This window comes from Alexandromys fortis, unplaced genomic scaffold (genome assembly GCF_014885135.2).
Source record: "Alexandromys fortis isolate MF-2015 unplaced genomic scaffold, M_Fortis_MF-2015_v1.1 scaffold_312, whole genome shotgun sequence".
NCBI classification, from domain to species: domain Eukaryota; kingdom Metazoa; phylum Chordata; class Mammalia; order Rodentia; family Cricetidae; genus Alexandromys; species Alexandromys fortis.
In genome coordinates this window covers 255,947-276,965 of record NW_026068184.1, presented here as the reverse complement: position 1 = coordinate 276,965, position 21,019 = coordinate 255,947, and the positions used below count along the sequence as shown (strand labels likewise).

Here is a 21,019-nt window from a genome sequence, read left to right as displayed (position 1 = left end):
CCTGGCTGAAGGGCAGGAAGCCTGTCATCCCAGCACTCAGGAGGTGGAAACAGGGGGTGAGAAGTTCAAGGTCAGCCTTTGATGTTTAGTGAGTTTGATGCCAGCTTAAACTACGTTTAACAGCCTCAGAAACAAACAAATGCGGAGTCTGAGAGCTGGGCCGGGGTTAAGAGCACTGACTGCTCTTCCAGAGGACCTGGGTTCGATTCCCAGCACCCACATGGTGACTCACAATTCCAGTCCTCTTTGGTGGTGCACAGACTTACACACAGGGAAAACACCCGAACACACAAATTAGAAAATGTAAAAATTAAAAACAAAGCAAAGCCGGGCGAAGATGGCACATGCCTTTAATCCCAGCACTTGGGAGGCAGAGGTGGGCAGATCTCTGTGATTTTGTGGTCCACAAAGCGAGCTCCAGAACAACTAGGGCTACACGGAGAAACCTTGTCTCAAAACAAACAAACAAACAAACAAAGCAAAACAACAACATCGAAACAAACAAAAGGAGGGTCCAGAGAGGTGTTCAGCAAAAAGATCATAATGACCTAAGTTCAGTGGGCAGGTCCCACATAGTGGAAGGAGAGAACTGATTCCCCCAAATTGTCCTCATACGCATGCAATTTTGTGAGTGTGCATACCTGTGCTTGCATGTCACACACGCGCGCGCGTGCGCGCGCGCGCGCACACAGACTCACACGGGTGTGCGATAAATGTGATGAAAACCAAACCACCGAAGCTTGGTCTGGGCAAATGGCTTAGTTGGTAGGGTGCTTGTCCAGCATACAGGAGGAGGCTCTCTGGCGGCAGCCCTTAGGAGCCAGGAGGATCAGGAGTTCAAGGTGAGCTTGAGGCAGCTGGGTTATAGGAGACCCTGTCTCAGAAATAACAAGATCAACAACAAAACATCCTGAGGAGGCAGAGAAGGGCCTTGCCTAGGGCTTGCCTCGGGCTTGGAGACCTTCGGGTGACCCCCTTCCACCTGGGATGAAAAGGGCGCACGCATGGTTATGTCCCCACGGACTGCGTGCAAAGCAGGGGAAAGGCCCATCTCCAGCGTGGCAGATAGGCGCGGCACCTTTAAAGCGCGGCGGGGGCGTGCCCGGTGAGAATGCCCCGCCCTCGGGCGTGTCTTTCCACTGACCACGCCCTCTAGATTCGGAGCTGCGGCGGCCCGTGGCTGAGACCCGCCGGCTCTGGCTGGAGTGGCGGCGGCAGCGGCGGCAGCGGCAGCGTCTGTTCCTCCGAAGGCGCCGTGCGCTCCGGGACACACGTGGGCGGCCGGGAGATGGCGCGCGGCTCGCGACGTGGCGCGCAGATCCCGGGACGCGGGATGGAGCGGTGCGAGTGAGCCTGAGCCGGGGCGGCCGCGCCGCGGGGCGATGGCCGTGCCACCGCTGCTCCGCGGGGCACTGCTGCTGTGGCAGCTGCTGACGACCGGCGGCGCGGCGCTGGAGATTGGCCGCTTCGATCCGGAGCGCGGCCGTGGTCCTGCCCCTTGCCAAGCGGTGGAGATCCCCATGTGCCGGGGAATCGGCTACAACTTGACCCGTATGCCCAACCTACTGGGCCACACGTCGCAGGGCGAGGCGGCTGCGCAGCTGGCCGAGTTCGCGCCTCTCGTGCAGTACGGCTGCCACAGCCACCTGCGCTTCTTCCTCTGCTCGCTCTACGCCCCCATGTGCACCGACCAGGTCTCCACTCCCATCCCCGCCTGCCGGCCAATGTGCGAGCAGGCTCGCCTGCGCTGCGCCCCCATCATGGAACAATTCAATTTCGGCTGGCCGGACTCGCTCGACTGCGCCCGGCTCCCCACGCGCAACGACCCGCACGCGCTCTGCATGGAGGCACCGGAGAACGCCACCTCAGGCCCCACAGAACCCCACAAGGGCCTGGGCATGTTACCTGTGGCACCTCGGCCAGCGAGGCCTCCGGGAGATTCAGCCCCAGGTCCCGGCAGTGGTGGCACCTGTGACAACCCCGAGAAGTTCCAGTACGTGGAGAAGAGTCGCTCGTGCGCTCCGCGCTGCGGGCCAGGCGTCGAGGTGTTCTGGTCTCGGCGCGACAAGGACTTCGCGCTCGTCTGGATGGCAGTGTGGTCTGCGTTGTGTTTCTTCTCCACAGCCTTCACCGTCTTCACCTTTCTGCTGGAGCCTCATCGATTCCAGTACCCCGAGCGTCCCATTATCTTCCTTTCCATGTGCTACAACGTCTACTCTTTGGCTTTCCTGATCCGAGCGGTGGTAGGTGCACAGAGTGTGGCCTGCGACCAGGAGGCAGGGGCTCTGTATGTGATCCAGGAGGGTCTGGAAAACACAGGATGCACCCTGGTCTTCCTATTGCTCTATTACTTCGGTATGGCCAGCTCACTTTGGTGGGTGGTTTTGACTCTCACGTGGTTCCTAGCTGCAGGCAAAAAATGGGGCCATGAGGCCATTGAGGCCCATGGCAGCTACTTCCACATGGCAGCTTGGGGCTTGCCAGCTCTCAAGACCATCGTGGTCCTGACGCTGCGCAAGGTGGCTGGGGATGAACTGACGGGGCTCTGCTATGTAGCTAGCATGGACCCGGCAGCCCTCACCGGCTTCGTGTTGGTACCCCTCTCTTGCTACCTGGTACTTGGCACCAGTTTCCTCCTGACCGGTTTTGTGGCTCTCTTCCATATACGCAAAATCATGAAGACAGGTGGCACCAACACGGAGAAGCTGGAGAAGTTGATGGTCAAGATCGGAGTTTTCTCTATCCTGTACACAGTGCCGGCCACCTGCGTCATCGTCTGCTACGTTTATGAGCGCCTCAACATGGATTACTGGCTCCTTCGGGCCACCGAGCAACCATGCACTGCTGCCACTGTGCCTGGAGGCCGAAGAGACTGCTCACTGCCAGGGGGCTCGGTGCCCACTGTGGCTGTCTTCATGCTCAAAATCTTCATGTCCTTGGTGGTGGGCATCACCAGTGGAGTTTGGGTATGGAGTTCCAAGACTTTCCAGACATGGCAGAGCCTGTGTTACCGAAAAATGGCAGCTGGCCGAGTCCGAGCCAAAGCCTGCCGGGCCCCAGGGGGCTATGGCCGTGGTACTCACTGCCAGTACAAGGCACCCACGGTGGTCTTGCACATGACTAAGACAGATCCGTCTCTGGAGAACCCCACACACCTCTAGGGACATGGGCTTGGCTATGGACTATGGCGGCTCCTTCCTCGCCCTCCCCTCCCCCCTTGGGAGACAGCTGAGTAACAGCTGCCCAGCTGTCAAGGTCAGGCGAGTGAGACACAGGGGGCTAAGGACTAGGGTGGGGACCCAGTAAGGCTCATAGGCTCATTCTCTCACAGGGAGCAGGCCTAGTTGAGGCCCCAGAGGGTCCTAGAAGAAGGGACAGACGAGGGCAGGGTCCAGTGCGGGGCTTATTTAATGATGTAATTTATTGTGGCGTTTCTCTGGAAGCTGTGGCTGGAATAAACCCTCATGTGGTACCGCCTTGTCCTATCTGTGCTGGAAAGAGGGAAGACCAGGCAGAAGGGAGACACTTCATAAGCAGAGCTGGGGGTGAGAGGCCGTGAGGCTCATGCCATGACCCGTTTTCTGGCTTCCTGTGAAGGAGAGGGAGCCATGGGCATCTGTGCATCACAGGAGTGTGTGTGTGTGTTTGATGTTCTCATTTGTCTCAAGACTGAGACTCATGCCTTTGAAGTGCAACAAAGACACCTTCATGAATACCCCAGGAATCCCTGGGTGTGACATGGCTCCTCTAGCCTTCGCAGGGTTGTCCAGCCTGTTTGGGGAAACAGGTAAGCTGCTTCTTCACAATTTGCTTTAGAAAACAAAGGGGGTCGGGGCTGTCAAGGTAGCCTGGTGGGTAAAGGTGCTTGCCACCAAGGCTAAGGACATGAGTTCAATTGCTGGGGCTCACATGGTGGAAGAAGGGAACCAACTCACACAAATTCTCCGTGGCACAACCCCCTTCTAATACACAAAGAAATGTGATGTCTTTAAACAGCAAGTCCTTCCAAGTCATCCTCTACTGAGTCTGTGAAGACTGCTGGGAGCAGGGAAACAACTCCATGGTAGGGTGCTTGCCTAGCATGCCTGAAGCCCTGGGTCCCACCGCCAACATGCCTTAAAAGAGGCATGGCTAAGCATGTTTATAATCCAAATACTTGAGAGGTAAAGGCAGGAAGATCAAGAATTCAAGGGCATCCCCTAGCTATGTAAAAAATAAAATTTAAAGGGAAGGAGCAGGCCAGATGGCTCAGCAGGTAAAGTTGCTTGCCACCAAGCCTCATAATTTGAGTTCAATCCCTTGAACCCCGTTGGTAGGAGAGAACCAGCTACCATGAACTTGAGCCCCCCCTCCATGAGTAGCTGTAAAAATAGTTTCCAAAGTATTATTGTTTGGCAAGTAAGAAGCCTTGTCTCAAAAAAAAAAAAAAAGCATTAACAATATCATCAACAACAGAATCCTTCAATAACAGCAGCAACAACAAAAAAGTCAATCTTTGGTATTTGGAGCCCTAAGCTATATCTTCCTATTTTTGGATAGGGGGAAGATGGGGCTTGAATATGCAAGCATCTTGGAGGTAGGGAGCTATTGAGTCAGTGAGAACTTTGTCTTCAGCTCCAGAACACATAGGAAGATTTGGGGTGCTGACAGCAGCTGTAAGGATGTGCACAGCTGTGCTGGGCCAGTCGGCAGGTCAGGAAAGCACCATGGATACCTGTCTGCTAGACCTGCCCCATCCCTGTACCCTGAGGTATGTATGGTCATCCTGGAGGTCCCTATCAGCTCCATCTGACCTCTTAAGTCTTTATCAGCTCACTGAATTACACCCCGCTTTTGCTGTGAGTGCTCAGTTTGACCTCAGGTCCTTATGCTCCCACAGCATGTGCCCACTGTACCATCTTCCCCCGTCCCCAGGCAAAGATCTTGATGTCTTCTACACATAGGCAGCCCCTCAAAAAGTTTTGTGTGTGTTTTTGAGACAGGGTCTCTTTACATAGCTCTGGCTGTCCTGGAATTTGTTTAGGCTGGCCTCAAATTCAGATTTGCCTGCCTCTGCCCATGTGTGCTGGGACTAAGGGCACATTACCTCACCTGGCTAAGGAAGGTTTTAGAAATTGTTTTATTAAATATCATATCGCACTTCATGTCTTTATCTTGTTAGCTGAAGTGGGAATAGGGAATATAAAACACCTCAGTTACATGCAGTTACCCATATAAAACACCTCAGTTACATGCAGTTACCCAAGAATAGCATGCATGTGCAACTAGACCATGATAGGAACTTGTTGCACACACTTTAGCTTAGCTGGGGGCAAACCCAGGGCTTGAAGCATGCTAGACTGGTGGTCTACCACCGAGTCACACCTTCAGGCTTTCCTAGGAATTTTTTTTTTTTTTTTTTTTTTTTTTTGGTTTTTCGAGACAGGGTTTCTCTGTGGTTTTGGAGCCTGTTGTCCTGGAACTAGCTCTTGTAGACCAGGCTGGTCTTGAACTCACAGAGATCCACCTGCCTCTGCCTCCTGAGTGCTGGGATTAAAGGCGTGCGCCACCACCATCTGGCCTCCTAGGAAATTCTTTATACTGTTTATTGTATATAGAATGTCTTTTCTCGTGTAAGGAACTTTGTTCACATCATGTCTTTGACCACAAAGCCAGTGAGTGACCTTGCCTTGTATCTCCTGCAAAGGTTCTTGCCTAAGAGCTTTTATAGCCTCTATTGGGAGTGGGAAGGGAGTGGCTTCTCAGGACTTGTTCATGGACCTGTAGGATTTTGGCAGTCGGATACCTGAAAAGGGAAAGGCAGGGGTTGCACTGAGGGAGGCATTTATTGGCAACCAGTGTACCCCTCTACCCTTGCTCGTCTGTGGGTAAGGGAGAGGTTAGGACTTGGCTATCTGCGCAAGAAACAAGACTGGCTTCTAGAGAAACCAGGAGGGATGATGGGAAGCAGGGATGGGCAGTGAAGGACATGCAGAGTTGGTCAGAACTCGGGAGGGGAGTATGCTGGGAGGCCCACGCTCTAGAGGCAGAGCACTGCCTGGAGCTTTCCCTGTTCTATGGTTAAGGCTGTGTCTGGAGCAGGCCGTAGCCTCTCATGGGAGTGGGTGTGAGTGAGGTGTATGCTCCAGGCAAGTGCTATGCCACTGTCACTTTCTGAAACAAGGTCTAAATTTCCTCGGCCAGCTTGAACTTCTGATCTCTGCTCAGCCTCTCTACAGGCCAGCTGCCACTTAGGCCCCACTAACAGGGCCAGGGCCATTGCTGGAGAATGGCATGGCTCTACATACACATGTGCCTGGAATATCCACCCGAGGAACAAGACTGCAGATGTGGGGCGGAGTGGCACTCAAGGTGTGGACATTAAACACAATTCTTTCCCAGAGTGGGTGAGCTGGAACTGGTAAGCAGGCGGCGGTATCTGAGGGGGTCATTTTCTCCTTTGTGCTCAGTGCAGGCCAGGCTGGTGGAAGTAACAGTACCAGAACCTGTAAGCAGGACTGATGCGTTCTGACTGCCTCCGTGGGGTGAGAGGCCCAGCAAAACCTTTCAATTTCATAGGCAGGCTACTGCCCAGCAAGGAACTACTCACATCCACTGACTTTAAAATAAGAAGCACAAATACAAGGAGTTGAAGGACAGAACTGCAGGGGCCAAGTGCATGCAAATTCAGCACACTGTTCATGCTCTAAATAACCTGGCTTTCAGGGCTGCACTGCCCACCACTGCCCCAAGACAAAAAGGAATCACCGAGCTGTCTCTTCTTTATAAACACAAGTACATAATGTTTATTTGAAATCCAATTTATTACAAGTCTACCTTTAGCCGCAGCCCTTCCTCCTTTAAAACAATTTAAAAAGCCACCATGCAGATGTCACTGCAGTGGAAATACCAGCTTTCTGCTAAAACACCAGTTAGAAGCAGGGAGGTTGAGGTGCCAAGGATCACGGCATCAGTGTTAGTGCTAACCCCAACCTAGCCCACAGAAGAGGGGAGGGAAACCTTCCTCAGCCACTGGACTGGGTTATACACAGAAGTCACAGCCAGGCCTTCTTCTGCCCAAGTGGTGAACCTCTTGGCCTGGTGGGCTTATCTTCCTTTAAATAAGGAGAGCTGAGTGGCTCACATTTTCCAAATTAAAAATAGATAGAAAAGAAAAGTTAAACCCTGTCTTGTACTTTTATCAAAATCTGTCATAAAAGGGAAAGCAGACTACAAACTTTTGCCTAAATACAACACGAGGCTAGACTGGCTACGAAGGGCAGAGCTGGCCCTCCCCACCTTCTCCTGCTGCTGACACCGGCTACAGTCCACTGGAAAGGACTAGGTCTGCAGGGTGGGTCCTAGAGGAGTGGGTACCCACAGGAAAGGAGAGCGCCACCAGGGCAGAGAGAGGGCTCAACCCCAGATCCCGCTGCCCTCTCTGAGGAGGGGAGTAAAGCGAACACATATCATAGAAACTGTACTGTACATGTGCCAAAGCAAGATGACAAGTATTTTACAAGATGTTCTTTATACAATATCACTGCAGAAACAAGCAACTTTAGTAACTACAAAAGTCAATTTAAAAAATTAAAACATTTTAACTTCTTCCTGCTCTTTTTTTTGGCTCCCTAGGGGCTTGTCTGGTTTGCGGGTGGGCTGGGCCCCAACACCCCTCTGGCCAGACCCATCAAAGCCAAGATCATAGCATGATTAGAAGCAGGACTCCAGTCTCTACGGGAAGTGCCTTAGTTTGCTTTGTTTTTTATGAGGCGGTGAGGGGTGAGGGTAGGGAAGGGCTGCACAATGGAGAGGGTGCTCAGGAACAGCTCCAGAAAATGTCCCTCTACTCTGCCATGATCAACTCAAAGCCCACACTGTCCCAAGATGCTGGTGAACACAGAATTCTGTATGGCACTAGCTGATACTGTCCCTGAGAGGGAGGAGGAAGAGATAGTGCGGACATAAAGAAATAGGACTGTATATAAATATAAATTCAAAAAGATCCACACCTCAACCAGCATGGCCAGATGATGCTCCTTCCTACTGTGGGATACAGTACCCTCTCTGGAGACCCAGGCTTGGCACTGCTGTAAAGTCAGGAGGGGGAAGAGGAGGAGGGCAGAGCTCACAGGAGAAGCCATATCCAGGCTTCTCCCAGCTCTCAGAACTCAGGGAGGCCCACTTCTGCTGCTAGTTTTTCTGGGCAGGGTTCACCAGGCCAGTACCATACTCCCTAAGAGCTTGGCTTTGCTTGAAAAGGGCCCCATGGGGAGTTGCAGAAAAAGCCCAAGCTTGGCATGACAGGCATTTCGGGATGCTACAGTCACTTCCCCTTTAAGTCCTCCCAGCTTCTTTCTTGCCTCTCCCACACCCTTTGGTGTTCTCCTCCTATTCCCCCCTACGGCTGCCTTGCTAGGGCCCTCTTTACTTCTTCTGTCTTCGTCCCCTGGACTGTCCAACAGACTCTGAATCACTGTCCCCTTCATCGTCAGCGAGCCTATCAGGAAACTTCCTGCGTTTCCTGCGGACATAGGGATGGCCAGGGAGATGTTTATGCAGCAGAGCCAACAGACACTGCTCTGTCTTCCCCATACAGCTTAGCACGTGGCTGCCACGGCAGTTGTAGAGCTCAGCATTGGTAAACACTTGCTTCATGTCGGTGAGGAACTCTTGCACAGATCGGTAGTTCCCACACGAGCATTTGTTCTGCATGGTCTGGAAGTCCATGGGGTGATCGATCACATCATAGTAGTCCTCAGCCTCGTCTCTGGTCACAGGCTCCCTGTAGGCAAACACCAAATGACAAACACGCATAGGCTGAAGGGCCACTAAAAACAAAACCAGCCCCAGGATGCTAGCAGCCATGGATCAGCCAACCCAGGGGACAAGGTGTGTTCACTGTTTTTTCTTTTTTGTTCTCTGTTTTTTTTTTTTTTCCCCCCCCGAGACAGGGTTTCTCTGTAGTTTTGGAGTCTGTCCTGGAACTCGCTCTGTAGATCCAGCCTGGCCTCAAACTCACAGAGATCCGCCTGTCCCTGCCTCCCCAGTGCTGGAATAAAAGTGTGTACCATCATCACCTGGCATGTGTTCACCTTCTAAGGGCTGTCACTCCCCATCCCCTTGCTAAGACATGTCTCAAAAGGAAGGGGCTAGAGCAGCCTGAGTGTGGGCACTCACCGGAAGGGCCAGCTAAAGCGGTACTTCACCAGTTTGTGGAGGATTTCCTCACATTTTTGTAGCTCCAGACTCTGCCTCCTTGAACTACGCTTGGTCTGAAGTACCTAGTACCAGAGGAAGCAGAGTGCCATTCATTCTAAGAGTAGATGAGTAGACAAGACAGAGGAAGAAAAACAAAACAAAACAAAACAAAACAAAACAAACCTATCTGCTAAAACAAAAAGGGAAACAGTTTCATCACTTCTTTGGGCCTCAAAATTGAGTGATATTCAAGAGGGGTGGTACTCTCAAGTCAGGGATAATGATCAAAGGGGCAGAGGGCAGGCAGCAGGTGCTCAGGACAGATAGAGGGTAGCTGGAGAGGGCTACTGCAACTGGACACTAAACCTATAAGAGATGGATCCAGGGTTATGGGCATAAACAAGCAATTGCAGAAAGCCAGGCAGCAGCTGACCCCAGCAGCTAGCTTTGTGGGGCAGGGTATGCTTAGAAAAAAAAAAGCAGGAGGTATAGCTCCCTTCACCAACATTTCCAGGCTATGAGAGGCTAAAGAGATAAGGGGTGTGGTACCCTTCCAGGCAGTCACAACCATTTGGGACTCCCAGTAGTAGGAACCTCACACAAGGCACTGACAACTTTACGGATTATTCCTCTCCCTAATGGCTTGCTTTAGGTCCTCAAGTCCAAACTGATCTATAACGACAAGCCAGTTCCCGAGGGCTTTCTTCTATTCCTCAAGCTCAAGTGAGTTAGTTCTAAAACTAAACTACAACCATGATATCAGCTGGTAACAGACGGGTGGAGGTGATGTCCTAACAACTGTGGCTGCAGTCTAGCAGTTAGTGGCTCTGGCATTGCTGGCATTCCCACAGGGAGGCCCACCCCTCTGGGCCCACCAGAGACACATGGATACTATTTTAAAGTCCCTAACGAGCTGCAGGCTGCTGCTAACTAGAGGAGACCGTCTGAAGGCTAGGCAGGATGCCGGGCATAGCTGCTCCTGGAGAGCCTGCTGCCTAGTCTGCCCAGAGGCCTATCCATCTGCTGTCTCAACCCCTAACCCAGGGGGAGGGGAAAGGAAGGGAGTCTCCCTTCCACCTGTTGCCTTGTGAATTCCTCATGGTGGACTAGAACATACAGAACACAAAGACTAGAGGCAGGCTAAGAAATTCTTACCAGTTCTTCAACTTCTGTGTCATCCCCAGGTGGGGCCTTTGGCCGTGATCTCTTGGCAGAACGTGACTTCTTACCCGGTGGTCGGCCTGGCCTTGCTGCAGGGATAACGCTCTGCTTGCCACGGATGGTCTTTCGGGGTCTCACTGAAATGAAAGATGGGCTCAGAGCAGGGCAGAGAGTGGCATGGGTGTGCATGCTAGGGGAGGAGGACAAGACCTGAATGATTAAACAGAAGGCCAGGCCCCAGCACTTCTAGCTTGTCTCCACCTGGCTCAGTTATTCAGTATGTTTTCACATAAGTCAACTGACAAGTAACTCAGCAGGAAAACATGTTTGCTAACATGGCAGTATGGCTCTCCTGCAGCCTAGACTTAGACTTAGCCCCACAGAATGCATGTACTTGCGTGTAAAAGGGAATTTGCCATTGCTTTGTAATTTCCAACTACCCTATGCCCATTACCCAATGTTTGCAGCAAAAAGCTTACACTAGGGGCCACAGCATTCTGCAAATCCAAGTCAAGATTTGCTTTCGAATGTTTCTGAAAACCAAGATAGTAGTTGAGACTATTCCCTAAGAGTCCTTCCTGGCATCCTATAAAGAATAAACTTGAAGGCACTTAGACTACTCGTATCTCTGGTTGATGGCAGGTGCTCAGGGGCAGGCGAACCAACATTCCTTGGGATGCCCTTGGGAGCATTCTCTGCGAGGATTAGCTTGAGGCTTCTCCTCTACTAAAACATTTTCCACGACCTTCTCTTGCTAATACCTGGGGTGGGGGAGATGACATTTGGGTAGAGAATGTGTTTAGCGAGGCAGCCATGTGGAGACCAATGAATGATGCTTCCCATTCTATTTCTGGACCATGCTAACCCTTCAGTGGCTATTTTAAGGCTTCTAGCTCCAGACAAGGTTCATGAGGAAGGGGAAGAAGCTGCCACTCAGGTGCTAGGGCTTGAAACTCCACCAGGGAACCAACACTAGTGACCTGAAAGGTTGAGGACAAGGACTCTATAAATTATCAAATATTTTCTAGATTCTTTTGGGAGGCAATAGACCTAGAAACCCAGAAAAAACAACTGCCTCCATGGAGTAGAGGTGGGACATAATCACTAGCATAAAAATAACATACTCAACAGACTGCTGCATTCAGCTGTCTTCAGACAATGTGCATCCATACCCTATGTCATTATGAGGAGTCTCTTCATAACATAGGATGGATGGTCCTGGCATACCTGAAATCATACCTAGTGAACCAACAGTCCACTGTGGTGGCACTTGTCTGTAATTCCACAATGGGGAGGTATTTTCCCCAGCTTTAGAAATGTCTTTAATCAGAGTAATTAGAAGACAGATGCTGAGTCAAGCCTGGCCTACACAGTGAGTTCCTGTCTCAAGAAAGAGCCCAAGATGGGGGCTGGAGAGATGGCTCAGAGGTTAAGAGCACTGACTGCTCTTCCAGAGGTCCTGAGTTCAATTCCCTGCAACCACATGGTGGCTCACAACCATCTGTAATGAGATCTGGTGCCCTCTTCTGGTCTGCAGCATATATGTAGGGAAATCGCTGTATACATAATAAATAAATCTTTTTTAAAAAAAAGAGAAAGAAAGAGCCCAAGATGGGAAAGATCATTCAGTAGTTATCTAGGCTGTAAGGGAAGAAGGACTAGGATGGGCATGGAGGCCAGAACAGACAGACACCACTGCAGTATGAAATGATCATACCAAACACCTGCTTCACACAGCAAGGACAATTCTTCAGAGCTGCAACTGTTCTTGAGACCTATAAAAAGGCTGTTGAAAGGCTGGCTGGGGCCACTGGCTTCATCAATGACAACACTTACAGCCATGAGAAACAAGCACAGAGGACGAACCGATGCTGTAAACATCACCGATGTGGTCTCTTTTGCTGATAACTAACCCAGAGAGCAGACTGGGCCTTCCCAACATCCTTATGACTGAACTATAGGAAAACCAACCTTCTCTTTCCAAAGTAGCAAAACACGAGCCTTATACACTTCAGGGAGCATCTATCAGCATATGTGATGAGAGAAGCAAAGGATCTCTGAAACCAGCCCTGCACCCCTGGCCAAAGACCTCCCCAGCGACTATCAGTGCAGGATGGGGCTAGACCAGCAACCACGGCACAAACATGCTCCCTAAGTTCTACTTAATCTTAGAGCAAGTACTCTGCTGTTGGCTCATGTTCTGGAGACCAACCCACCCTCTCCCTGACAGTTTAGAAGATTTTATTTTTAATTATATGTATGTGTATATACATATGTGCACATGAGTGAAGGTGCCCAGAGTCCAGGTAAGGGTCCGAGATAGCCTGGAATTGAAGTTACAGGCAGTTGTGACCTGCCCAACATGGATACTGGTCATCTGGAAGAGCAGTATACTCTTAGCTGCTGAGCTACCTCTCCATTATCTGCATACCCCTCTCCCTGACATCTTGAAAGCCAATACAGACACATGGCAGCTCAGTCACCCACAGCCCCAAGAGAAAAGGAAGAAAGGCAATGCTGAACTTCTCTTGACAGTCAGGCTTCTCTGGTCAATCCGAAAGACCAAGAGCAACTATACCACACCAGACACTTACACCGCAAGCCAGCCACTTCATAATCCTCTTCCTCCTCTTCCTCCTCCTCCTCCTCGTCCTCTTCCTCTTCTTCCTCTTCACCACTCTCATCACCGTCACTGTCCTCAGAGGTAGACTCTTCAGTGTAATTCCTGTGAGAAGGAAAGGCCAAACAGAGACACAGTTCTGTTTTATACCTGGGTGGATTAAGAGAACCTGAAACCCCACAGGATCCCTGCCTGCAATATGTCTGTTCAGGACCACATGGAGCTGACAGTGACGAGAGACCCTCTGAGTAAGGCCAGGAGTTTCTAATATGCTTCACCAGTAAACTTCTGTCTGCTCAGCCTAAAAGGGTTTAGGGCACACTACCAGGAAGTGAGGATCAAGAACAAAATACAACTCTTACTTCTCTCCACAAACAGTAAAAAACACCACTGACTCACAATATCACACCTGATAAGGTGTGGTTGGGATCAAACATAGCTCTGCCCTTTCACAACCTCAAATGTCAATGTAGAAAGCAATAGCAGCAAATGGGTAAATGTTAGGTGCCTTCAAAGTTGCTGGTCTGGCTGTATGGACACAAGCCCAGAACAAAGCAGCACCTCTACTTGTAGGGGACCACACTGTTTTGAGACTGAAAGCAGGGCTGCTTATAAGGACTTCTGAAAGAAGCAATGCAATTTCAGCTTAGCCTCAAGCAGGTTATCCAGTAGACAGTGCTAGACGGAGAGAATGCTAGATGCTGGGAACCACAAGGGACAGCAATAATAATATAGTCTGTAACAAGCACACAAAGAGGAAAACAAGCTCAAAAATCTAATGTGTCAAAAGCCTCAAAAATAAGGATGAGGAGTTAAACTTAATTTTAGAACAGTTCTGTCTTCTATATGCGGTTTGGATCTCTACCAGTGAAAGGCCATAGATGGAAGGAGAGGACAGGGCTAAAAGCCACCTTAGAAGCCCAAGTGAGAGGATGGACACGTGGGAAGAAAACAGCAGGGAACCACAGAGAATGAGGAGCAGAAGACTGATTCACTGACAGCTGACACTTGGTTGATAATATTTGGCTAATTAGAAAAGGAAGGGAAGTTCATGTCCAAAAAGATCCCAAGGAAAGGAAACTAAGTGTGGAAACGATTTGGCTGTAGACAATCAGCAACGACCACCTATAAAACAGTTCATCCGAGAAGAGAAACATCTGGTCTTGAGGGTAAACACCTTTATTCCTAGCAAATAAAAGGTAGAGGCAGACAGATATCCAAGTTCAAGGACATCCAGCACTATACAGAGAAACTGTCTTGAAAAACCAAAGCAAAACAGGGGCGGTGGGGGTGGGGTGCAGCGCCTGAAAAGCAGAACCATCAACATTAACCACCCACATGGTACCCTATGTACTCTTCTGACCTTCACAGGTAACAGACACACATATTATTTATATAGATACATGCAGGCAAAACACTCATATATAAAAAAGTAAAATTAAAACACCACATGCACATTCACTCAATCACACACACAGCACCCCAAACCAAAGTGAGACAACAGCATCTAGCAGCTCCTACTGCTGCACCACAACTGATCAAGTTTTGCATCCAACTGAGCTTAAAGTTCCTTAGAAACACTCAGTTTGAGTAACTGAAGCTACTTTACCTATCAACTTATCTGATGGTCTCATATAGTATGGAATGATCTAGAACTCCTAATTCTCCTGCCTCCACCTTCCTGGTGTTTGAGATTATAGGCATGTACCACCATGCCTGACTTATGTAGTAGTAGTAGGAATCCAATCCAGGGCTTGTACAAGCTAAGGGAGCATTCTACCAAGTAAGCTATCTTTCCAGCTCTCCACTATTTTTGAAAGAAAAAAAATTCTCACCTGCCACGGGAATTTCGCCTAGCGGTAGGAGGCTGGCAAGCTGGACACTGCCACTCACCATCTGGTACTTCATAGAGGGCCGGCCTCAGACAAAACAGGTGGAAGGCTTTATTACATTCATCACACAGGATCAGCTTGTCATCTTCACCTGCAAACATAGAGACCACACAACACTGTTGGCAGAACAACAAACACTGCAGCACCGTGTTTCTCTCTTTTCTTAGTAAAGATTTATTTTTATTTATGTTCATGTATGTCCGAGGAAGCATATGCCACATGTGTTCAAGAGCTTGTAAAACCAGGAGAGAGCACTGGCTAGGTTCCCTGGAACTGGATTTCCAGTCAACTGCCCAACCTGAGTCCCCCAGAAAAGCAGCAAGCATTTGTGAGGAGTCAGCCATCTCTCCTGCTCCTTTTTCTTTCTTTCAAGATAAGGTTTTATTGTATAGCCCACGATGGCCTGGAACTGGACGTTCTCCTGACTGCCTCGCAAATGATGGGATTACAGTTATATAACCATCTAATTCAGCTGCCTCTTTGTTGTGTGCACATGTGTGGAGGCTAGAGGCTGATGTTAGTCATATCATTTAATAGCTTTCCATGTTATATACTGAGGCAGGGTTTCTTATGTGAACGCAGGACTGGACACTCGTTCTGTGAAACCTCTAACCTTTTGTCTCCACCAACCAAGAGCAAGGACAGGCTCAACCAACATCATGCGCAACCAACATTTATGTGACTGCACCAAAGGACGATGGCCTCATGCTTATGTGCAAGCATTTGGTCAACTCACCTAAGTTTCCAGCCTGCTTTTTTTTCTTTTTTCTTTTTTTTTTTTTTTTTTAAAGGTATTTGTTTTTTGAAAAACTACCAAGAACCAGGGCAGGACAATTAATATTTACTAAGAGATGGCTGGGCTCTCAGGAGACAGAAGCAAATTGATCCTTTTGAGTTCCAAGCTAGAGTTACATAATGAGATTTTATCCCAAAGTAAATAAATAAATAAAATAAAACAAACAATTTTTAAATTTTGTGTGTTATTTTAACTAAAAGGCAGCAAAAAATCAAGCAATGGTAGGAGACTGCTGTTCTTCTTGGATCCCAAAACTATCCCACACATTTGAGTGATCTGGTTTCTTCACATTTGAAAGTATGCTGTATGAACTTTATATGGTTAACTCCCTTTCCCAACTTTCATCCTATGTCAGCTGTACAACAACTGAGTCTATGGAGTGTTTCACTCTTTGGAAACTGAACCCTAAGTTAGTTTATAAGGTAGCATTAGCCAATAAAAAGTAAATCATGTGGACAACCTCAGCATAAAACATTTTCAAATGCTCTGCATTCAGGGCTAAAGCAGGCAATGTGCAGAGCAAAGACTGCCCCCTGCTGGAGGCACCTACCTCACCTCGCAGGTGACTAATGCTCTAAGATGTCTAAAGGACTATAAGATTTTAGATCAATTAATTTGCTCCTGTAGAAACTCTCAAGACTGACACAGCAGCTGCTCTAGTCATACACTGCAGATGTGAACACATGCTGACTCACCAGTGAGACTGCAAAGAGAAAATCTGCCCTACAACACTCACATGTGTGCATACAAGGAGAGGGGGGAAATAGTGCACCAAAAATTACTTCAGAGGAAAGACTTTGAGCATGGAAAGCCTGGTCCCAAACACTCAGATGGGCAACTCTCCTCAATGTATACCTTTTTTCCGACAAACTTTGCACCTAGCGTTTTCTGCAGACATATCCCACTTGATACACGCATCAAGCATCCCAAGTAGAACGTGCATTCTGGAAAAGGTCTGTGCTTCACGGATTGCTGTCTTCCATTTTTCCAGTGCAGAGGCAACCTAAGAAGCAAGTACAACAGCCTAGAATTATGACCATGACCTCAAAGCAACGAAAGGGCTAGGAATGGGTGAAGACATAATGGAATTCTGAAGATACCTGCCCTCCTAGATTTTCATTAAAACCATTCATTTATATTATAGCCCCAAACCCAAGGCTTCAAAGGATAAAAAACAAACTTGGCAAAGATCACACCGAGATTAAGTATGGAGTGGAGGCAAGAAGAAACATGTCTCTTCCAGAGAAATCGCTCAAGAATGCTGTATCATCTAGAAATAGTAATAAAAAACCAGCATAAGCATCAATGTATAGCCTATAAAACTTTGAGATGGCACAGCAGGCACCTTACTTTGCTAGAAGTTAAATGCTTACAGTGAGCCTCTGGTTAGGAAGTGGACAGTATCCAGGAAGGACCTTACATGTCAAACCACATCACCAGCCTCTTTGCTCAACACTAGAAAGACAGTTATCCTGACTTGGAAGGGATGCAAGGCTGTACAAGAGTCTTTCACAAAACACCATTCAAAATGGAAAACTTTGCTGCTTTGACAGGACACACCACCAACACAGGACTATTACATGAAGTATCTATGAGGTACCTGCATCAGAAAGACAACCAAATTCATGAACAAATTCACACTTTTCTGAAGACAGAATTTCTCTGTGTATAGACCTGGCTCTCCTCAAAAGTCATAGAGATACACCTGCCTCTGCCTCCCAAGTGCTAGGATTAAATGTGTATACCATGACAGCCCAGCTGTGAGTTCACGTTTAAATATTACATAGTACCTCATAAATTTTGCACAATTCTTAGCTATTAATGAACTTTTAAAGTGTTTAAATGAGGCTAGAGATGGCAAGGTGGTTAAGAGCACTTGGTGTTCTTGCAGAGGACCTGGGTTTAGTTCCCAGTACCTACATGGTGGTTCACAACAACCCATACCTCCAGTTCAGGTGTTCTCCCTCTTCTTATTTCTGTGGACACCAAAAACACATGTGGTACACATACATACATATATGCAGGCAAGCCACTCATATGCATAAAATAAAAAATCTAAAAAAAAATAAATGCCGTGTGTTTTAAGACAGGAAATGCTAGCTACACTGATTTGATTACTATCCACACTGTGTACACATACTAAGTTATCATATTACACACTATAAATTTATACCACTAAAATAATGAAGAAAAGTCAAGCCAGGTCTGGTATCTTGTAGGAGGTATGGTCCTTGTGCTCACAGATAAGGACTAGAGAACCTGGAATGCTAAACACACAAGGGTTCTGCTTCTAAGGAAGGGATGTATAACCTGTTACCCTCCCAGAAGGCTGGAAGCAGAAATGTAGTCTAGCCTGGTGATGTTGCAATATCTGTGTGGCTGAAGACCACACCAGATCCATCACTATACCCTTATCCTAAGTTTGTTTTTTCTCAATCTATAGATCCCAGCTTTATGTAATCATCTCCAGTCTCTATAGAGTACTCTGTGCTTTACTACACACATGTGACTGAGTTCATTATACCTGTAAAGTTCTGACCAAACTGTGCTGTGCTTACATATGCCTAAAATAAACTACTCAGTGTCTCAGACTCCAAAGTCTAAACCACACTGGTTACTCAGTTGTGTTTAACTGAACTGCCTTCTTGTCTCATTACTCTGCTGGCTGTAGTGGTTACAGAGACTCCCACAGTGGATTAGATCTGTAACTTCAGCTCTTGGGAGGCGAAGGCAGGAAGATCACTAAGAGTCCAAGGTCAGCCTGAGCTAGAGTGAAACCACTGTCTCATAAAAAACAAACAAACAAACAAACAAATAAATAGAAAATAAAAATTAAAAGACAATAGGGTTGTCAGAACAAACAAACAAAGCCAAAGAAAGCAGGGCATAGTGGCATACATCTGTTATCCCAACACTCAAGAGGCTGAAACAGAAGAATTAAAGCGTTTGAGGCCAGCCTCGGGTATATGACAAGACCTAGTCTCAAAAGAGACAGAGGCAGAAGAAGGAATGCCAAATAAAATCAAGGATTTTCCTAAAGTATACATTACCTTTCTCAATTTAAGCAAACGACATAGGCATAAGATAAGGACTAGAAAGTGGGCTCAGAGCACTTCCTGCTCTAAAGAATTCCAGTTCAGTACAACACTCACATCAGGTAGCTGACATCTACCTATAACTCTAGTTCCAGGGGAGCTGATGCCTTCTGGCTGCTGAGAGCACTGCATGCACATGACGCATATACACACAAGCAGGCATACACACATAAACATAATTTTTTAAAACTTAAAAACTACCTGAGAAACAATCTGACAGAACTAAAGAAACTGGAGCCCAGATGAGAGACTACCATAAACTCATGTACCAGCCCGATACTAGCCAAGGAATCCCTGGCCCTTGCTAAGTGGAAACTTTCAAAGAAGGACAGTGGAAAATTTTGAGCTGTGGCAAAGCTGACCTTTGGTGGGAGCTGCAGGACACTGCTAATACAGAACACAACAGAACCACTCAGCAACAGCCTGATTTTTCAAGAAGTTCTCCATTTCTACACTGTCTGGACCCATAAAGAGCTTACATTTTATTTCAGCTCAGGGTTTAGTACACAAAGGGACCTTAATGGGACTTAATTACCTGTTGGTCCTCAGAGGGAGAAAAAAAAACAAAACAAAACAAAACAACAACCACAGGAAAAATAAATAGCAAGGAAAGATGAGGTTTTTTTCCAAGAGTCTTTCCAACAAAGCTGGGTTAAAGGACAACACGGCTCACAGGTTAAAGGCGACTGAAACCAAGCCTGACACCAGGAATTCTATCCTCAAGACCTACATGATGAAAGAACAGACTCCTTCAAGTTGTCCTCTGACGTCCATACACTAGCGGTGGCACACAAATGTACATGTACACACAAACCTTGAGTTAAGAACAAAACCCATGTAGCATTTAACAAAACCGTACCTCATAAATAAGTGCGATGAACTTTAAAGACTGTTTAGAGAGGAAATACTGACTACTTTGATTTGATCACTGTATACACTGCACAGACTGATTTATCACACTGTACTCCAAATTTATACAACTAAAATAATAAAGAAATTTGATCCAGGTCTGGTGGCTCAGGTCTGTAACCTCAGCACTTGGGAGTCTGAGGCAGGAGCTATCTTAGAGATCGCCTAGGTTATCTGGCTGCTAAAGGTCATTAAAAGCAACCCAGAAGGATTGTTCCAGTAAAAACTGACATAAGCAAGAAGTACCACTATGAAGTAGACCAGTCCCTTACCCCAAATGATCCTCTCTGAATCATGTACCTCTTGTGGCCTAAGAAAAGTAAGGAGAAACACAACTGTGTACAAACTCCAGAGGTGTTTAAGAAAGTAGTAGACTTACTCTTGAATATTTTTTGCTTGAAATCACATATTCACACAAGAGGACTTGTTGGATCCTTGGGAATTGGAGTTAGACTACTGAAGCTAGCTACCATGTGGGTGCTGGAAACAGAACCCAGGTCCTTTGGAAGAACAGCCAATGTTCTCAATTGCCTTGCCAGCTCTGTAGCCCGAGAGTAGACTTATTCTTAAACTATCTGGCTGTTGTGATGCTTCCTTGTAATTCCACCACTTGGGAGCTAAGGATACATAAAATCCTGGCTTAAATAAAAATAAATTAAAATTAAAAAAAAAAAAAGGAAAGCAAAGAGATCAGGCATGGCAGCAAACACCTTTAATCCTAGCACAGAAAAGAGGCAGATGGATCTCTGTGAGTTCAAAGCCAGCCTGGCTAACAAAGCGAGTATCAGGACAGCCAGGGCTACTACACAGAGAAACTCCGTCTCGAAAAAAGCAAAACAGAGTTCCAGGTCAGCACAGCGAGACTACTGTCTAAAACAAAAACAAAATCAGAATTGTTCCTGACAGAGAGACAAATTTCATTTCATTCTAAACTTGAGGACCCAGCTCCCATGCCTATTGCTGGGGAGCTCTGATTACCCTGGCACCCCTCAAGTCATCCTAGGGACCATTCCTTTTCATCAGCACAGAGGGCCCAGACTCATGATGGCTTGGATTCTTTTTTTTTCCTTTTGAGGCAGAGTCTCTACATAGATCTGGCCTTGAACTCAGAGACCTGCCTTCTTCCACCTCCTGAGAGATGGGATTAAAGGGCTGCTATACCACACCAGGGATCTTGAGCTCTGAGAAGGTATGAAAGGGATCTTTGTTTAGTAGAAATCTTATGGGAACCCCCATATTTCCTGAGTTAGTGATGAAATGATATAAGCACAATACCTCTCTGGTGAAGCTGAGCAAGGAACAAGGAGCCACAGCAACCAGCTGGCTACACTGTCACTGCAGGAAAGAACTGGGGTTTCACAGTTTA

At 47.6% G+C, this 21,019-nt stretch overlaps 2 protein-coding genes across 2 annotated transcripts in view; one reads left to right on the top strand and one right to left on the bottom strand.

The window, feature by feature from the left end:
• The first annotated feature begins 1,188 nt into the window (after positions 1–1,188).
• Positions 1,189–3,425, top strand: Fzd9 (frizzled class receptor 9). The gene has a single exon (XM_050129282.1). It carries the CDS (start codon positions 1,383–1,385, stop codon positions 3,159–3,161), a length of 1,779 nt encoding a protein of 592 aa, XP_049985239.1. The 5' UTR covers positions 1,189–1,382; the 3' UTR covers positions 3,162–3,425.
• Positions 3,426–6,754: 3,329 nt separating this feature from the next.
• Positions 6,755–21,019, bottom strand: part of Baz1b (bromodomain adjacent to zinc finger domain 1B) — a 63,527-nt gene continuing 49,262 nt past the window's right edge. The window contains exons 14-19 of the mRNA XM_050129280.1: positions 16,505–16,652; positions 14,797–14,944; positions 12,936–13,066; positions 10,336–10,478; positions 9,160–9,263; positions 6,755–8,764 (exon numbers count right to left, since the gene is read on the bottom strand). Coding sequence (XP_049985237.1) covers positions 8,407–8,764; positions 9,160–9,263; positions 10,336–10,478; positions 12,936–13,066; positions 14,797–14,944; positions 16,505–16,652 — 1,032 coding nt within the window. The 3' untranslated portion in view covers positions 6,755–8,406. The remainder of the gene's footprint in view (positions 8,765–9,159; positions 9,264–10,335; positions 10,479–12,935; positions 13,067–14,796; positions 14,945–16,504; positions 16,653–21,019) is intronic.

What these genes read in the sequence shown, in the direction of transcription:
- Fzd9 (XM_050129282.1), top strand. Translation starts at nt 1,383, where the DNA reads ATGGCCGTGCCACCGCTGCTCCGCGGGGCACTGCTGCTGTGGCAGCTG.